Source organism: Neolamprologus multifasciatus, chromosome 7 (genome assembly GCF_963576455.1).
Source record: "Neolamprologus multifasciatus chromosome 7, fNeoMul1.2, whole genome shotgun sequence".
Taxonomy (NCBI): Eukaryota; Metazoa; Chordata; class Actinopteri; order Cichliformes; family Cichlidae; genus Neolamprologus; species Neolamprologus multifasciatus.
Window position 1 is genome coordinate 43,461,335 of NC_140445.1, and position 18,215 is coordinate 43,479,549.

The 18,215-nt window shown below is 41.1% G+C and overlaps 1 protein-coding gene across 2 annotated transcripts in view; it reads right to left on the reverse strand.

Annotated features, from left to right (window-relative positions):
• The window catches only part of met (MET proto-oncogene, receptor tyrosine kinase), a 69,393-nt gene that overhangs the window by 1,194 nt on the left and 49,984 nt on the right, over positions 1-18,215 (reverse strand). The window contains exons 11-21 of one of the 2 annotated variants that reach the window (XM_085166857.1): positions 16,707-16,916; positions 14,369-14,518; positions 10,485-10,638; positions 9,813-9,947; positions 8,513-8,785; positions 5,930-6,010; positions 3,620-3,801; positions 3,393-3,502; positions 2,959-3,124; positions 2,734-2,870; positions 1-865 (exon numbers count right to left, since the gene is read on the reverse strand). The exon at positions 1-865 is cut by the window's left edge and continues 1,194 nt beyond it. In XM_085166857.1, the coding sequence (XP_085022983.1) occupies positions 586-865; positions 2,734-2,870; positions 2,959-3,124; positions 3,393-3,502; positions 3,620-3,801; positions 5,930-6,010; positions 8,513-8,785; positions 9,813-9,947; positions 10,485-10,638; positions 14,369-14,518; positions 16,707-16,916 (1,878 nt within the window). In that variant the 3' untranslated portion in view covers positions 1-585. The remainder of the gene's footprint in view (positions 866-2,733; positions 2,871-2,958; positions 3,125-3,392; positions 3,503-3,619; positions 3,802-5,929; positions 6,011-8,512; positions 8,786-9,812; positions 9,948-10,484; positions 10,639-14,368; positions 14,519-16,706; positions 16,917-18,215) is intronic. The other variant, XM_085166858.1, reaches the window with a different exon arrangement.

The following is an 18,215-nucleotide window of genomic DNA, read 5'->3' on the forward strand; positions in this document are numbered from 1 at the left end:
ACAGGCTAGATTGTCTCTCAGGTAACATGAAGTCATGTTTATGGTTTGTGGAGGTGTGACTTTTATATATAACATGACTACGTGGCCATTTGTCACTCATTCACATTACAGATGCAGTAAAGGTCTGAGCCACATCCACTCATTGAAGCACATGCCACCCACAGAGGAGTAGAAAGCTACCCTGGTTTGTGTGTGGGTGCATCAGTCACTGAGATGAGCTTCTGCGATGGCCGTTTTGTCTACCGGAAATCTCCAAGGAGGCATTGTCGTTGTCTTGTACACGATGGAGGACGTTTGACCTCTTGCTCCTCTGGGTCAATGAAAGGTCAAAAAAGATTGGCAAAAGTTGAAAAGGTCAGCCCTAAAGTTCTTGGAGGCCACTGTCATTTGGTGATGCTTGAGAAGGTCAAAGGGCCACAATCAATGCACAGTGAGTGAAAGGTCTGTTTTCCCTCAGCATGCAGTGTCCAGTGTTTGGCAAATACATACAGTAGTTCTCAAACAGAGTCTTCATCACCTCACCTTTTCTTCCTTGCTTCATCCCTCCTTTCAAGTCTCATCTATCACCCGCTCCCTTTTCCCTTTTCAGATGCAGCAGTCTTGGGCCACCTGACAGAAGAGTGGGGAGCGGGATGGCAGGGAAGTGGATGTTGAAGGCTCAGAAGAGGAGGAGGAGGAGGAAACGGTGGAGGAGAGGAGGGAGGGGTAGGGGCTCATCTTGTCTATGTTGACGTACGTGGTGTTGAGCAGGACGTAGTGCTCGCCGCTGAAACTGGAGAAGATGGCAGAGATGCGGGAAACCAGCTCAGAGAATGAGGGCCGTCGTTCAGGCTTTGGGTGCCAACACTCGATCATGACCGTGTAGCTAAAAGCAGAGAAGAGAGACATTAAATCATGATGAAGGCAGGACATTACCATGTGGTTACACCTGTAATACACTGTACAGTGATTTGGCAAAATGTTTGAAATGTCAAAAGCTAGCATCTGAGATGTAGAGTATAAAGACTTAAAAGCTGCTGTATTGATGTGGGTATATTATATGTAATTGCTCCTCTCTAAGAAGTCTTTGTTTATGTGGCTTCTGAAATAACTTGCACAGCAGTAGAGCCTGACTGATTCAGGATTTCTAGGGTGAAAAGAAATCTATGTATGTATGTTTGTTATATGTATAAGCTATGTGATGGACAAGACATCAAAACAGCCCACAGCACCTTTCTGATTTTTTTATTTATACATATGTCTGTAAGAGGCCAACATTCACTCATAATATCCGCCATGATATGATGTAATGGTTGGGCTCTACAAAAGAGGAAAATTAATTTACACTAATTGGAGACAAATGCTTACTTTACAAATTCTCAAAAGTTGTTTTTTTTAATTTTTTTTTTTGAAGAAGTGCCAATTTAGAAAACCAGTGTATAAGGGGAACACAAAAAAATTGCGCAAACACAAACACTTAGTGATTGTTCTGTACCGAGTCTGATTGCTGTTTATTTATGTCCATTAGCCACGAGGCATTTCTTTCTACAAACACAAGAGGTGAATTCTTGGTCACAGGAAACGTGAACTGTGTAGCCCCTGCTACAAAAAAGCATTAGAAGGTGTTTGTAATGTTTGATATTTCTGTAATATAAATAGATATTGTAAACACATCTTTTTGGGCAGACAAATCACGTGATCTGTTGTTTTGTGGCCCAGCAAATAAGTGGTGGGCTCCCAGCAATCCTAGCAGTTTAGTCAGTTCTAGAGATCTTGAATGTGACTTTGGTTAAGTTATTGCATATTTTTCCTTGGTGTAATGACTTTATTTATTATATTGTAGCTCTAAAATATCCTGCATCTTCTGTGCTACTACTGTTTCTTTGACATTTTTCAGTTTCACTTATTAGAAGGGCTTCATTTCCCTCACATAGTATTTTATAAAGGTTTGCTTTTTTCTCCCTCACAGGTGTTCATGTGAAAAAAAAAGTAAAATATTTTAAGGGATAATTGTATTTAACATCTGTAATTCGAGTGGGCCACATTTTTATTATTTTGCACCAAAGCAAAATAACCATAAAACCCCCCAAAACAATTCATTGTTAAGACTTCAGGAACTAACACCTCCTTATAAACGAGTCTGCCATAATCTGGGACCCAAAACATCCTGTGAACACTCGTGGATGAAACATTGCACAAATATTTGCAGATGTGCATCATCTCCTGACGTCTGTTTAATCTATAGCTTGGGAATTTTGGGCCTCTGCCTCCCTCTCACCTGAACACTCCCATTCCCCGTCCACACACACTTATGCACCTTATGATGTTGTCTGGGATGTATGAGATCATTCTTGGCATTTGCTTCACAGGCCAGAGTTTAATGGATAAGAGCAAGTGTTAAGTGAGCTTCGCTGAAAATGACTGAGTTAAAAAAAAAAAAAAAAGGATTTTTCTTTGTTATTTTAAGAGTTTCAGGTAAGTTTGCTTGAAACAGTCTAAACAGTCCTGGTTTGACAAGTGACCGCAGTTCCAATGTGAACTGTTCCAAAGAAAACTGGAAAAACTCGACTGTGTCAAGAGAAAAGGTTTTCTTAACACTTCCAGTAACTCGTTCACTAATGGGTCAGCACTTTACATACCACAGCAACAAGTGCTCAGCAATCAGAATCAAGAAGCCTTTAGAAAAGAAATGTTGTACTCGCACTGGTTTTCCATTTAAATTAACTTCTGCATACTGTATGTGCGCACACTCACAGGGCATCAGGGCAGAACTCAGGCTGCAGCAGCCTCCTCCCCTGCAGGAGGAACACCGTGATGTCGAAGGAGTTCACATCAGAATACGGTGGAGCTCCGCGGGTCATGAGTTCCCATAGCAATACGCCAAAAGACCACTACATGGAGAGAGTTTCATTGTTATCCCTTTAATGCCATACTTGTTGTTCTGATGTAAACAGTTAAATACTGCTAAAAGGTCCTCACCACGTCTGATTTGGTGGTAAACTTGTGCGTCTGCAGACTCTCCAGAGCCATCCATTTAACGGGCAGCTTGACTCCACTCTTGTTGTGAACGCTGTAATACTCTTTGTCATAAACATCTCTGGCCAGGCCGAAGTCTGCCACCTTTACTGTGTAGCTCTCATCCAGCCTGTCGGGGAAAACAGGAAATGCCTTTCTTTTTACTTCATTTTAACAATAACTGAAATAATTAACTTATTAACTATACTAATTATAGTATTATAGTACTATTTTCTTTGACTATTTTCTACTTGCCATTGTTATAAGGTACTTATTCTACTCTTTATTGCTCTCTTGATTCTCTTCCCACCTGTATTTACTTCTATCTTCTGCTGTGTTGTGCCTTTTTATATTTAAAACACCATCACTTGATGCTAAATGAGTAAATGCCAGCTCACATGCAGTTCCTGGCAGCCAGGTCTCGGTGGACAAACTTCTTGCTGGCCAGATACTCCATCCCTCTGGCCACCTGCAGCCCAAAGCCCATCAGGTCCTTAACTGTTGGGTTCTAGAAGAATCAATTACAGTCACCTTGTTGCACATCATCAAACTTGTGAAATGTGTCTTGAAATGAACTAAAGTTCTGGTGCAGAAATTTGCAACATGCTTTTATGTGGGCCCTTACATGTCCCTCATCACGGATGAAGTTGCGCAGGTCGCCGTGTTTCATATACGGAAGAACCACCAGGGGTGAGCCCTCTGGCGGAAGGCAGATACCCAACAGGGAGAGAACGTTGGGGTGGCTGAAGTCCTTCATGATGATCCCCTCCTTCAGGAACTGAGACACCTCTTCCAAGTCTGTGATGCCTGATAAGAAAGAAATAAGTTGACATCATTTTCATGTTAGCTTAGTTAGTTTTTGACTTTTATCATGAAACATTTCTAAAATTCCCCCCGTAAAGTCAAAATAAAATACAGTTAAAGGGGACCTATTATGGTTTTCTTCTTTAAATTATGAATACAGCCGTTCATCCCCACCCATCTTATGATTAGCCCTTCCGTTTGAACTGGGCAGCCAATGAGAAGAAAGTTGGCTTAAGGGGAGAGGAGCTAAAATAGCTTATTTCACACTAAAACATGAATTTAGTTGCTGCATCAAGGCCCAGAATAAAATAAAAAGGTTAAGGGGCTGAATGGGCCCTCTTTAAATGTTTTCTTTGTTTATGAACATTTGACATTTGGAAACTGGCAGGAATGATAATTGTAAGATAAGGTGCAACTCTCCTGTCATGATATCAGTGGGAAGCCCTTCCTTAGATACCTTTGGGGAATGAGAATGCTGATAGAAACCCATCTAAGAAAACACCCTCCCTGAAGATTCACCCCAGACTTGACCCATTCCCATTTGCCAATTGCATCCCTGCTTCTGGTGTCTTGCACTTTAGCCCTGCTGACTTTGCTATAATCTAGTTAGAAATGGAAGCTCTTTAGCCTTCAGCTGAGGTTAGACCCCAAAGGCAGAAAGAGAAGACATTTGATTTCAGTTTGATTCTCAAGTTTTTCTGTGAGGAGAATGTCTCTATTACATAAACTACTCGTGCTTGTCATAAAACATATTTGCCATTCAACTAGATATCATAGTAACAGCTACATTAGGATAAAGGAATCAGTTTAAGCTACTGATGGCAACAAAATTGAATTGCACGTTCACTAAAATTGTCCTACTAGTAGTATTATCCTACTACCTCTTATCCTACCATCCTACTGTGGTTTGTGTCCCCTAGCAGCTGCACAGGTCCTTTCCCCATATTGTTCCTGCATCAATCTCCCTTGCTGCAACTGACAGGTTACACGATTAGCCGGGACCCTAATGCTGTCCTCACTATCGAATGCTCATTCATCACCATCATTTCAGGCCTGAAAAGGATTCAGGCTTCTGATGAGATGAGATCTTTAATGCCATTGGGAGCGCAGTGATATCATACAATAGGTATGCAATATAATATAACTGGATGAATGATTGAATAACTGTAGCTGGATGCAAATCCGTTTTGACAACAACAGTGTCTTTAGTCTGTGTGTGCCGGGTGAGGGAGGGGTCATGATGCATTTTAACCAGGGAAGCCTCAGTTTGCACACACCTGACTCTTATTTATTAATTACATTTACTTGGAGTGAGATTTTCAGAGTGAGACACATGGTTATGCTCCTTGGAGCATTCCAATGGCATTTGTTTACATACTGTACATATTTTCTGAATTAGGCTCTTGAGGCCTAAATATTGGGTTAAAAGTCACAAAAGTGGTTTTCTTTTTACCTGGATAAAGCACTGTGGGAACTTTGAGTGAACCCATAAGCTGGTTGGGAGCAGGTTAAACTACTCTATCCAAACTGTGTGTCATATTGTCAGAGAGTGTATTAATTAGGTGATGCAGAAGATTGATCCGGAGTCCATCTGCTTCAAAATTTAACGTTGTGCATTCAGAGGTGTTCTTCTTCATAGCTTGGTTGTAACGAGTGGTTATTTGAGTTACTGTTGCCTTTGTATCAGCTTGAAGCAATCTGGCCATTCTTTTCTGACTTCTGACAACAAAATGACATTTTCCTCACCGCCCCATTGTTTCTTTTTTGGTTCATTCACTGAAAAGGTTGTGTAGTTGCTGATTACACATTTGCATTAATGAGCAGCAGAGGTATTCCTAATGAAGTGGTTTTGGTGTATATGTGTGTATTTGTACATAAGTTAATTGAAATGCAGGCACCTTATTCAAGCTTAAGGATAGCTGATAAAGAACATAGTAACGGTGAGGTCAGAAACAGTACCATTGGTTTAATAATTTAAAAAATGTGCAATTAAATATTTCACTTATCACTGTTGGAAAGAAAACACTACAGAAAGAAATAAAAACCTGAAAGACCCTCCACCCGCCAAAAAACACCATCAAACACCGCTAAAACCAAAGCTAACACATTGATGAAAAAAACCTGTACTTACGGTTCAGGGACTTGACGGCACAGTGTAGCTTCTGCCCGTCTGGCTCAAGCAGCGTTCCATGAAAAACACAGCCGAAATGGCCTGCAGGTTACAACACGATGTACAGCATTAGTCAGTCATCATCGGGGAAATGAAAACCTCGTGTTTAAACCTGTAAAGGACTAGCAAATAGCACTTCTTTACCCCACACAAATGACAGTGATAAATGGGATGCAACACTTTCAGGTCCAATGACAATAGGATCCAGCTGTGACGGAGGCCACACCATTAGTGGTAATAGATCTGTTACCACTGTGCCATAAAACAATGATTTAATCACAAACTTGGCTAGAAAACAGTTAAGAGTTTGTTAAGGTCATGCTTCTATAATGGGTTACTGGAACCCTTGAGGCCCAAGCTGACATAAAATTTGATGATCCTACTTTTCACCATGACTCAGAAACATAACAAAAGCATGAAGGTGAAATTTGGCGGTCCATCAAAGCAAACTGAGACAAGCAGATTCCAATTGCTTGTGCACGTGTCTGTGAAAGGTAATTTAGGTCAGATATTCTGCTTCATGGCTTGATGTACTCATAGATTCAATAGGTAAACTGCAATTTCTAAATCTTACCCATAAATGGACACCCCCACCCCAACTAAATTAGCCACTTAGCATTCATCGATCAAATCGATGCAATCAGCATCCTTCATTAACATCATGGTTTAAATAAGCCTTTGTCTCGAAAGAATGATTTTAGCCATGTGCGCCCTTTTAATCGGCCTCACAGCAGTACCAGGAATAACAAACATGTCTGTCCTCTGCATACATATAAAAATGAAATTTTGGTGCAACAGCATCGAGGTGATTTGATTGATCCATGGAGAAAAAAAAAGAAAAGAAAAAAGAGCCTCTCTCGTGTGTTTCACACTCGAAACAGCAAATTCACCATCACACTAAACCTTAGACCTCCAAGTAACTCAGTATTCATTAGTACCCCGTATAAGCTCATAACTGGTGCCAAACCCGCTTGAGTTATTATACATTTTATTGAATTATAACTCTGCGTTAAGACATGAAGGCGTGCCCCAGACGGGGAGGGGTACAGGAATTAAATAAGCGCGGCGTTCTTCTATCACGTCCTTGCAGATGGCTGGTGTTGGATTACAACTCTCAACAATGGATCCTGGGAATGCTAGCTGTGAACAAATCATCCTACGCCACTTTGAAAAACTCCAGCCACCAAATCCAGACTTCAGGGGATAATTCAGCCAAGGGGGCAGAGGGTTGTTGCGGGTGACACGGAGGGGTTTGGGTCTTTTTCTCCTCTTGAAACTGAATTTGATCTGCGACTGTGAGCCGCCTACTTAAATGTCACCATGTGAAGTGATTTTGTGTCTGCATGTCAGGGTTGCGGTTTGATAATACAGGCAATTAAAACCTTTGTGGGTAACTTTAACTTTTGTATAGCTTAACATAAATCCTAAACATATTCTTGTGTTACAACAACCACAATCTTGAAAATTGCTCATAATTTTTTTTTTACAGTATTATTTCTCTATTTCAGAAAAACAGGTTTAAGTTACACATGTGTATAGAAATGTTGAGATTGGTGAATGCTAAATGGACTGTGATGTCTATACGCTGATGGAACATAAAAGTAAATAAGCACATCTCAATAAAAGACAACCTTGAACCTTACTAAAAAAGTATACATAGATGCAATAGAGTGAATGTTTTATAACAGAGCTAATTGGAGAGTGGTGTAATGGTGCAGTGGTTAGCGCTCTCACAGCAAAAGGCTTCTGTGTCTGGACCTAAAAGTAAAGTAAAGTAATGAAATGTAATGTAGAGCTGAGTAATGTAACATAATGGAACTTAGCTAAATGGAACATAGCCTATTGTAACGTACCGTGGTGTAATGTAATGTAGCATAACGTAACATAGCGTAGCGTAATGGATGTAACATAACAAAATGTAAATCCAAAACTGTTCAGTTCTTGTTACGACTGACAAAAACAAGTCAGTCTCCACAAGCTTCCTGTTAAAAGAACCACATAATACAAATTTAGATCGTGTTACTTTGGCTGTGTTCATCTTGTATATATCTGGGTGTTAATTTGTGACCGACCACAAAGGTATAGCAAATGGATTGATTTTTATGCTTCAAGTCCAGATACTTTTTTATTTTCTCTATAAATGCAAACTGACACTGGACCAAGACTGCGAGATTATAAACACTGGCGCCGTTTTAAGGTCTATTTAATCACCCTTGTATTGTGTATATTATATATAGTGTGCACTATTTCGTCAGAGTGCACAATTTAGGCATGCTGTACAACACTAACAACAGTTAATTTTGATTTCAGGTTAGTGCTTTTGGTGAGTACTTAATTATCACTGCATTTTTGAATGGTCACAATGATAATGCATGCTCATTTCCAGCTGCGGTAAACAGCTGAAATGAATCAATCTATCATTATTTTTCCTTTCCTTGCATTGATGCACCATTCTTTATGTGTTCATTAAAAGATTTGACACAGCAGTTTGCACTAGATCTTCATACACAACAGTTTCTACACAATGAAATGTTTGCTTCTCACCTCTGCCGATGACCTGGTTGAGATGGAGAAGCAGCCGCTCCCTGGCGATCACCACGTGCTGCACTTCAGTCAGTAGGTCTGGGTGGAGGCAGGATGGGTCGATGTGGACCGGCGCCATTAGCAGGGGTGATACCAAATCGCCATCCATCCCCATCCCCAGACCCATCCCTATCCCACCTCCTAAGGCACCCAGTCTGGGAGACAGCAGTTCCCCATTGCCCCCATAAATAGGAGGAGCTGCTCGGCATGTCTCGGGCCTGTCGGTGCCCTGATCTGGAGAAGCAAAGGACATGGTAGGGTCAGAGGTCAGTGACTGTATCAGCAGTGCCTCGAGAGGTCAAGTTGCATTATATGATCAGAGAAGGATGGCTACGAAGGCAGAAAGAAACTTAACACTGTAATTGAGGTCGACAGAGGTGGAAAAACAAAGGTTTTCTTCAATGATTATAGTAGAAGGAAAATGAATTCTAAACTACCCACATTTTATTTAAAAGCCAGAACAAAAAACAGCCAAACTGAGTGGACACAGCTGTTAAGCTCAGCTACTGATCCTACAACCAAACCTCCTCCTACAACCTGTCCCTGCGGGCAAGCTTTAGTTCATTAGTAAGTCTATCTTCTTAGATTTTAAGCCTTTCAAGTCACATTTTAGCAGCTGGAAAATAGCTTTGACCATGACACTAAATATCATGATACAAGCCTCTCTCACAGCCTGAGGATGCAAACTGAGAGAACAAAAAACACAGTTTTAGAACCACAGTTTTGCCTGATGGTCAACAACTCTACAATCACCCACCAATTGTGTTGGCTGTGTGTTAGAAACAGGCCATGGTGACAGATTAAGAGGTGACTACTGAAAATGATAATTGCTTAAAATTAATGTGTTTGGAATGGTAATCTGTATCATGATAATACTTTTAAATTATTTGATTTTTATAGATAATAACTAATCAAATTAAATTCATTATCAAAGAATCAATCACTAACCAACAGAGAGATGACATAGCTCTTTAGAGCTCTTTAGTCTTTTTATTTCGGGAGATTTGACACAAATGGTTAATTACCTGTCTGTTTCTAGTGCTACAAAGAAAGTGTTTCTGTGGAGCAATAAAATGCTTTCTTGAAATGGTGCTTAATTCATCAAGGCAAGGGTTGTTAATTCACAACATGTACAGTAAGGCATGCATGGCTAGCATTAGCGTTTAGCCCCACGGTGAGGGAAGCAGAGTAGATAGGAGGGAGAAAGGTGGAGTAGGAGAAGAGGTTGACAGGTGGGGAGGGGCTTATCTGGTTGACGTACCCTCCAGCAGGGTTGTTCTATAGTCGACTGACTCGTGGGAGACCATTTCGTTAGTGGGGCTGACACTCCTCGCGTTAGCCAGCCTGTCCAGATGCTGGATGTTACCCCGGCCATCATACCACACCTCAGACAGATCTAGAGACAAAGGGCAACGGGATGTAGAAAATGTAATGGAAAATTCAGTGGAAAGGAAGGACGAGGAAGGACAGAAGAAGAGAAAAGATGGGTGTGTGGGAATGGGTGAACAGAAGGGAGGGAATTACTGAATTACTGAGAAAGGCGAAGCATTTCCACCAGTGCGCCCCTCAGACAAACTTTTAAACATCAAACCGACCAGGCAAAATGAAACCCAGCAGACACACATGCACACAGGTTAGAAGAAACACAGTGAAGTTCATTTAGAATTATGAATGTATTATATATGCAAATTATTAACACTTTTCTTAAATCATTGGTGAGCTGCTGCAATCTAATCAAACATTTTCAAGGAAAATGGCATTCTGGTCATTTAATAAACTGTCTGGATTTGTGAGTACAAGTCATAATTAAAATAACATTTTGGAGCAGATAACATTAAAAATAATGGTGTTATACCAATATCCAGGGATATCAAATGGCTCTAAGCCTCAAAACCCAGAGTGTCGTGGGCTCTGTGACCCTCTTTGGTCTTACCATCAATGTGTTTGTTCTTCTTCCACATCAGCAGCGATCCCAGCAGCAGCAACAGCAGGCTGACGCACACGCAGCCCACAACGAGGCCCGTGTAGTCCTGCTCCTGTGCCAGCGTCACCTTGCCAAGATGTCTGATGGAGTCTGCCTGACGCCACTGAAAATGGTTCACGGGATAAACAATATGATCAAACTGTCATCCACTAGAGGCCCCACTTTGTGCACTTTGTTTACTTTAAACAGTTTACACTTAATTAATTTAAAACTTTCTAATAAATATTACTTTCAGTATGACAATTAAAGTGGACATTTTTCCTCAAACAGTTACATGCTGGAAGAACGATGTAGCAGTGTTGGTGAGCAGCAGTGTTACCACTGTAAGTGTAATCGAGTTCCTGACATATCAAATTGGAGACAGGGCTCATTATGCATAGTTTTTGTATGAATACAGCCTTTCTCACCATGTCTCAAGTTATCTTCATGAAATAGCCTTGCAGCCCTTGCTCTATTGACAAATAGTTTTACATTTATGTCATCATAAGAAGCAGGCATGCGTTTTCTCTTGTGTTGGCTCTGCTCTTTACTCTTTTGGGGTTTATTAACACACCTGACCATGAGGTTGACGAGCATTTTAAACGATAATTAAGTACCACTGGGTTGACTGATTTCCTGTACACGTTTTCACAGTTCTAGCAATTGCTTGAGGTAGCACCTCATTGTTCTGTGTTTCTACGACAAAGTGTCTTCGAAGGATGCTTTTACTGTATTTCTTAGTATAAAAGAAACGTTAAATGACCTGGGAGTACTGTGGTTACTTGAGCTGTAAGTGTACATTGGTAAATGGCCTGTATTTGTATAGCGCTTTTCTAGTCCCTAAGGACCCCAAAGCGCTTTACACAACCAGTCATTCACCCATTCACACACTGGTGATGGAAAGCTACATTGTAGCCACAGCCACCCTGGGGCGCACTGACAGAGGCGAGGCTGCCGGACACTGGCGCCACCGGGCCCTCTGACCACCACCAGTAGGCAACGGGTGAAGTGTCTCGCCCAAGGACACAACGACCGAGACTGTCCAAGCCGGGGCTCAAACCGGCAACCTTCCGATTACAAGACGAACTCCCAACTCTTGAGCCAACATCGCCCATTACATTGATACACTTCTTCAGAGTAACAACCTAACAAAAGATGAAAAAACTCATGACCTCTGCAGCCCAACACTGCTGGTGTGTGTGGACTGGAAACCATTGAAGGATCTGCTTCTAAATGTTAAACATGATCCCTCATCTTAAGCTTATTACAAATTAACTTTCCTACAGCTGCATAGGGTCATTTTTCTAATACTTATAGACTGCACTATGGTGTCTGTAGGAAGAAGCTTGAATAATAATGACTATCATAGCAGACATGATACATATGCTATGTCATGCATGCATATATGGCCATGCATGCCACAAAAGCTTTTAAAAGCGTGAAGCTGGCACTCAGTCACACACACACACACACACACACACACACACAGTCTGTTGCCACAGTCTGCAGCCAGATTACATCAGTGATATTGCTTCTGCCATTATTAGGTTCTGTGGAAATGAGGTTTCCACTGCTGCTTGCTGCTGCAGATGGGATGATGTGTGTGTGTGTGTTTGTGAGTGTGCGTGCCTGTCTGTCTGTGTGTGTAAATGAGACTGTCTGGACATGTCTGAAGGTAGGGGATATATGAATGCGAATATCTGTAAGTGTGTGTGTATGTGTGTGTGTTGGTGTCTGAAGGCTTGTGGCGCTAAAGGATATTGGCTGACCCTCCCCTGAGATAAAAGCTTTCCTCTGAAGTCCAGTTCACAAGTCAACAGTGATGAGCTAGATAGCTTTCGGTCTGGAGGCGAGTGGATGTTATCTCTAAGGATGACATGAAGAGGTCTATAGCTCAGCAAATTATATTAGTTTGCATCACAAGAGCGGGCATTTCTAAATCTACTATGATGATTGAAGGGCTGTTGGCTACAACGAAAAACACTAAAATTCTCGAGAAACAAATAATTGAGTTGTACTTCTCTAAAATCTGTCGACTAAGAACCTTAATGTGCCATATGATCATGGTGTGATATATGTTACTTCCATATCGAACAACGTCACTTTTACGACACTTTGCAGTGTTTCCAGCTAAAAATGCAAACTAAATATCTGCAAAATAATTCTAGACAGATTGTGGTCAGGTGTATACTGTTTTCTTTAACAATCCTGCATGTCAGGATAAAAACCAAACCTTGAAGTCCAAAGAACTACATGAGAAATTGCAGTTGAAATTGAAGGACAACAGTCATCAGGCAGTTGCATAAAACTCTTAATAGGACTGTTCATCATCCAGCCAATATCGCCACTGCAATGAAGCATGGTGATAGTTGCAGCATCCTATAGGTTGATTCTCAACAGCACAAGCAGGGATACAGGTCAGACGTGAGGGAAGGATGAATGCGGCCAAATAAAGAGAGATCATACGACTTGAAACTGTGGCCATGACAACACTGGAGTACCTTACCCAGACTTACGCCACAGAACATTTGTTGAAAGACATGACGTGACAGACTGATAAGAGTTCAAGACTGTCCAAACACAGTTGTGCAAAGCCTGCAGACTTACCCAAGAACATGCCAAAGGTGCCTCAAAAATGTATCAATTAAGCATCTGATATTTAAAAATGCAACATTTTTAATATGACCAAAACTCAGTGAGCACACTAGAGTGTATAGTAGGAGCAGAAGTGACCTCAGTGCTGATGTATATTCAAGTGACAAGACAGCTGGTGGTTGAGGCTGTTCACGCAACACACTGTGTAAAAGACTCTTTCTGAGCTGTTTTTTATTAGGGACTGCATTAGAGCAGACTTATTGAAGTTTCCTGTAAATGATCTGGAACACTGAAGGAATGTAGCGTTTCCCATGAGTCCTCCCAGCAGCAATGGACTAATGGCAAAATGGTGTGGTTAAAGCCAACTGATGGCTTCTACAGCGATGCTAATTTTCATTTTATAATTTCTGTTATTACTGCTACTACTAATAAATAATAATAATGATAATAAATTATATAAAAAACAACTTAAACCTGAGTTAATTGGTATTAAAACTAAATTTAATGAAATATAAATAAAATACTAATGGAAATTAAAAAAAAGCTGCACATACTCTCTCCATCTTTCATCAGAATATATTACTGCTCTGTGGTGAGTCACCCTCGTTTCCTTCAGAAGCAGGTGCTGTTATATGATATGATACCTTTTATTGCTGAAATTCCTCCTGTGAGCCCAATAATACAAACAGAGGGGAGCTTTCATAAAAATGCACCACAAGTGGTTTTATGGGCTTTTGTTGTATCAAATCCATTCACCTCAGAATAGCTTTTAGAATTGTTTCATCATCATCATCATCCTTGGGCATTTGTGCAGGTAGAATCAGGGTTATGACCAGTAAGTAGCTAGTTTGTTACAACCAACATACTTCTTTATCTCTGGCCAATATTTCACTGGAATCCTAGAGATGAGTGAGACAGGTCACGGCACCGTGCATTGTTTTTAAGGAAATGAATACAGACTGAAACATTTAGCTTGCTATTACTAGCAAGGGGGGGTTATGTGTAAGTTTGGTGTGTGGATGCATGTTTGTGTTGAACTCAGTGAAAAAAGGTTTTATTAACTGAGGTGTTAACTGACTGTTGGACACTTTGAGTGGAGGTATAGAGATGTGCTGCCAGTGTACTTATACAGGGGTATATTATACAGGATATAAATATCATTTTTATTGTTTTTATTCAAACTAAAAACTTGATTCCTTATTTGTGAAGCCATAACAACGTCAGTCTCTTAGTGCTTGTGTAGTGCACATATTTCTCACCTCCACCTGCAGCTCCTTGGCTGTGGCAACCTGTAGCTCAGTGGGTACGATGCACTCCAGAGTGTTTCCGACTAGAGTCAGACTCTCACAGCTGTGGTTGGAAACGGTGAGGACCTGACACTTCATTGCTTCCCTGTCCATCCGATCGCCCTGCAGTAGAGAGAACAGGGTTGGAAAGAGAGAAAAGAAGGATTAAGGAGGGAGCGAGAATAGGAAAAAGAAACGACATTTAAGATCAAAATTTTCCAAAGGTTGGTCAACTTGAAGATTGAAGGAGGACTCAACAACATTGCACCATACTTTAAAACTAAGATAAAGGTTTACATATTTAATTAGCATTATTCAGTTCTAGTAACTTCATTTTACAGTTCTCTTGTGCAGTTGCAGAACTAATTCTCTCTCCTGGAGCCAAATTTCGGAGGCAAATTCATGGCTTTTTTTTGAGGGCATACTGGAATTTGTAAGCAGAAGGCACCGAAACCAGAGGAAAGCATGCCAAAGCAAATGAGGTGCATCCTTCTTCTTCACAAAGTTAATCATGACTCATAGTGATTTAAACCAGTGAACACAAACTGGACATCTTATTGGAGCTGATGAGATTAAGACAGAGCAACTTATTCTAGCTGCGTGAACTCTAGTGGGATGACAACAAACACCCCACTGAGATGTGACTGGAGGCACACGCAGCTGCTCACCACGTGAGTGCGAGTGCGTTTAACTGAGTTAGTGAGCATGTGCTCTTTGACGGAAAGCTGTGAGAAAATATTGGCGCTTAATTGGCTCTTCTGTCTCCACTCATTTCCTACTCTAGGATTCTGTTGTTCCCGCGTGTTCTCTGCTCGTTCTTGTTTTTGGGATTTCACATCTCTCTTCCCCTCTCCCTCTGGCTCACACACAGACATAAACACACTTGTTTGAGTGCAGCAGAAGGCAATAAAGAGAATGATCACATTCCTTGCGTGACAGCTTGGGATTTTCCAATTTGATACAGAGTGGTAGCTCACACCTGTTCCTGCACTCACACACTTTCCCTCTTATGCACACGCACACGCACACACACACGCACACACACACACACACACACACACACACACACACACACACAATGCACTCACTTGCAATTACGTTGCTCACAAAGACAATAAAAGTTTATCCAAAACACTTCTAATGCTGTGTCTCCACCCCATAGCGTGACTATATTATAGACACTGCAAAGAGGGGTTGTTAAAAACAACAGCACAGTACCATTCCCTCTAAATAAACTGTCGCAATGAAAATTAGAAGTGATCAGGATAGTGATAAGAGCCTGGCCACGAGCCAAAGCCAACAGCCCGGTTCCTTCACATGCTTCACACTAGTGCTGTCAGTCAAAGGTAAATATTCCTTTATTTGGCTGTTATTTGCAGCCATTTGAGGCTACAGTTATCAGATGGTGCTAAATGAGCCCAGCATCTGCCTCTTTCATTGAGGCCTTTGCGAAATAGGGTTATCAGATGGCGTTAAATGCGGCCTGTTTCGGTGCAATGACTGGTACCACCTCCCCGTGGGTAAAAATGGGAGGTTTGTCTGGGCTGAACGGGGGATATATGGTGGGGTGTTGGTGGATTTAGCATCAGGGGCAAGGTCATGTCTGGGAAAAAAGTGAAAGAAGAAGAAGAAAAGAAAAAAAGAAAACAGCCAGGGTCCCATGCAAGAAGTTCAGCACAGCTGCCACAATCCATCAACAACATAAAAAAAAGGGACAAGGGGAGAAATATGTATTTCATTGTGTTCCTACAACAGACTCGGGGGACTGTGGTGTTCAAAAAGCAGCATTAATATGTCAAAAGCTTTGCCCTCAGCAGCAACAACAATGCAAGTCAATAGAGAGCATGCACAGAGAGGTATAACAGTGGAGGAGGGATGGGGATGTTGGTGTGGAGGATGGAAATGATGGGAAACTGACTCTGCATCCTGTTTTTCTTTCAGTATTGTTTCCTTCCCCACTTGACCTGGACCATGGGGGGCTTTACGTGTGAATGCGTGTGAGCACTGGGAGGTAAAGTGCAGGAACTATGGGGTGTGAACTTCCACCTGTCTCAAACTTGTCAATCTAACATGTGAACTTAACAATACAGAATAGAATACAAACACTAATGATTTCTTCTGTTTTCATTCTGCACCTTTGTCTTGCTCTTGTCAAGCGAGCAAAGCATTTCTTGAACTTGAAACTGAAATTTGTTGCAGTACATAGGAAGAGATTTTCTTAGCTATGGACTGTAGCCGGGTCAATTTTCACTGAACACTACATTGACAGTTTATAATGTTAAAAGTTGGTTTATTGTGCAAATCTCCTCACTTTGAGCTCCACTATGCTCTTGTTGTCCTTAGAAGTGAGCTTAGGGTCCTGGAATAGCGGGTCTTCCACATAGATCATATCCAACTGTTTAGTTGAATAGCCGTCCAGGACAAATGACACCCTGGTGATGACCGGCGGCTGCATGCCCAGTTTGACCAGAGAGGGTGTTGTGCACTGGATGGAAGTCTGATTTTCACCATACACGCAGCTCTGGTGGAAAGACAGGTGGGACAATAGACAGATAAAAATGCATTAGACCACTGTGGAAATGCAGACACCTTTCAAGATCATTTTAGTTCATTGAAAAAACAGAACAAAACCAAAACCATAGCAAACTACTCAGGTACTCTGGGGAAAAAACACTTTCCTTGTTAAACTCCAGGGTGTTTCTTTTATTAAGAAGCTTACAAGCTCTGATGTAAGGTTGCAAGGAATTAAGATAATAATGTCTGGGTGATCAGAGACACATGTTCACAAATAAAGGAATCCAAGTTATTTGTAGACACTATATCAAAATATATCTTACTTTGTACAGATTTATGTCTTATTTCTATTCTCTGTATCTGACTACAGAAGAACCATTCAAATGATCCAATTTAGATTCATGGAAATCTATTCTCAGCTTGCTGCGACTTAAAACAGTGTAAAAAAGAAAAAAAGGGCCATTCAAAAATAGTCCAAACTGCATAAAACCAACTCCCTTTCTTGACTGCTTGCTCTAAGCTTAACCTTTAATGATATATAAAGAGCAGCAACCATTAAAAAACCACAACAAATTGATTTTTGGCACCTCTGACCCAGTCTTTAAAATTACAGACGCACATCTGCACACATGCAACTCTTCAACTACTCTTGGTACTGGGTTAAGCTCTTGATTCAGTCACTCTGTAGAGCAACGATGTAATAATTCTTCATTTGGGAGCTTCTCTTACACTCAACACATTACATGGGACTGTGCCTGCTTTCAGCCACTGCTGTGTTTACACGTGTAGCCTAGGGGCACAACAGAGTTTTATCCTTTGTTGGATTCCACCCACATAGGCCTCACAGCTTTTGTGCTCGCTAAGGCCCCCAGTGAGAGACAGACAGCTTGGAAAATAGAAAACAGCCCTTTGAGGTGTGGCAGAGTTTCATGTTGTTTAACATTAATAAAGGTATCCAACAGGGATTGAGACACTGAGGCTGACATCTCCAGGCAGAGATCTAAACACGATGTGGTTGACTTAAGGTCTAAAGCTGGACTTTGTGTCTTTGTATATCCATATGATGTTGCACGGTGTGCTTATATAAGGGAAACATGAAATGTTAGAGTGCCACAGACTCACGTAAGGGAAATCCACTGGAAAGACAGTACGACAGAGGTCAGCACTAACCTACTATTATGCTGAACATCTGCATGTTGGTTTCTGTACATATCACTGCAATTGCCATACTAATCTGAAAGCTGTTTTTCCACATGCCTTCACATTTAAGCTAATAATGATTACACAACGATTTGCTAACTTATCT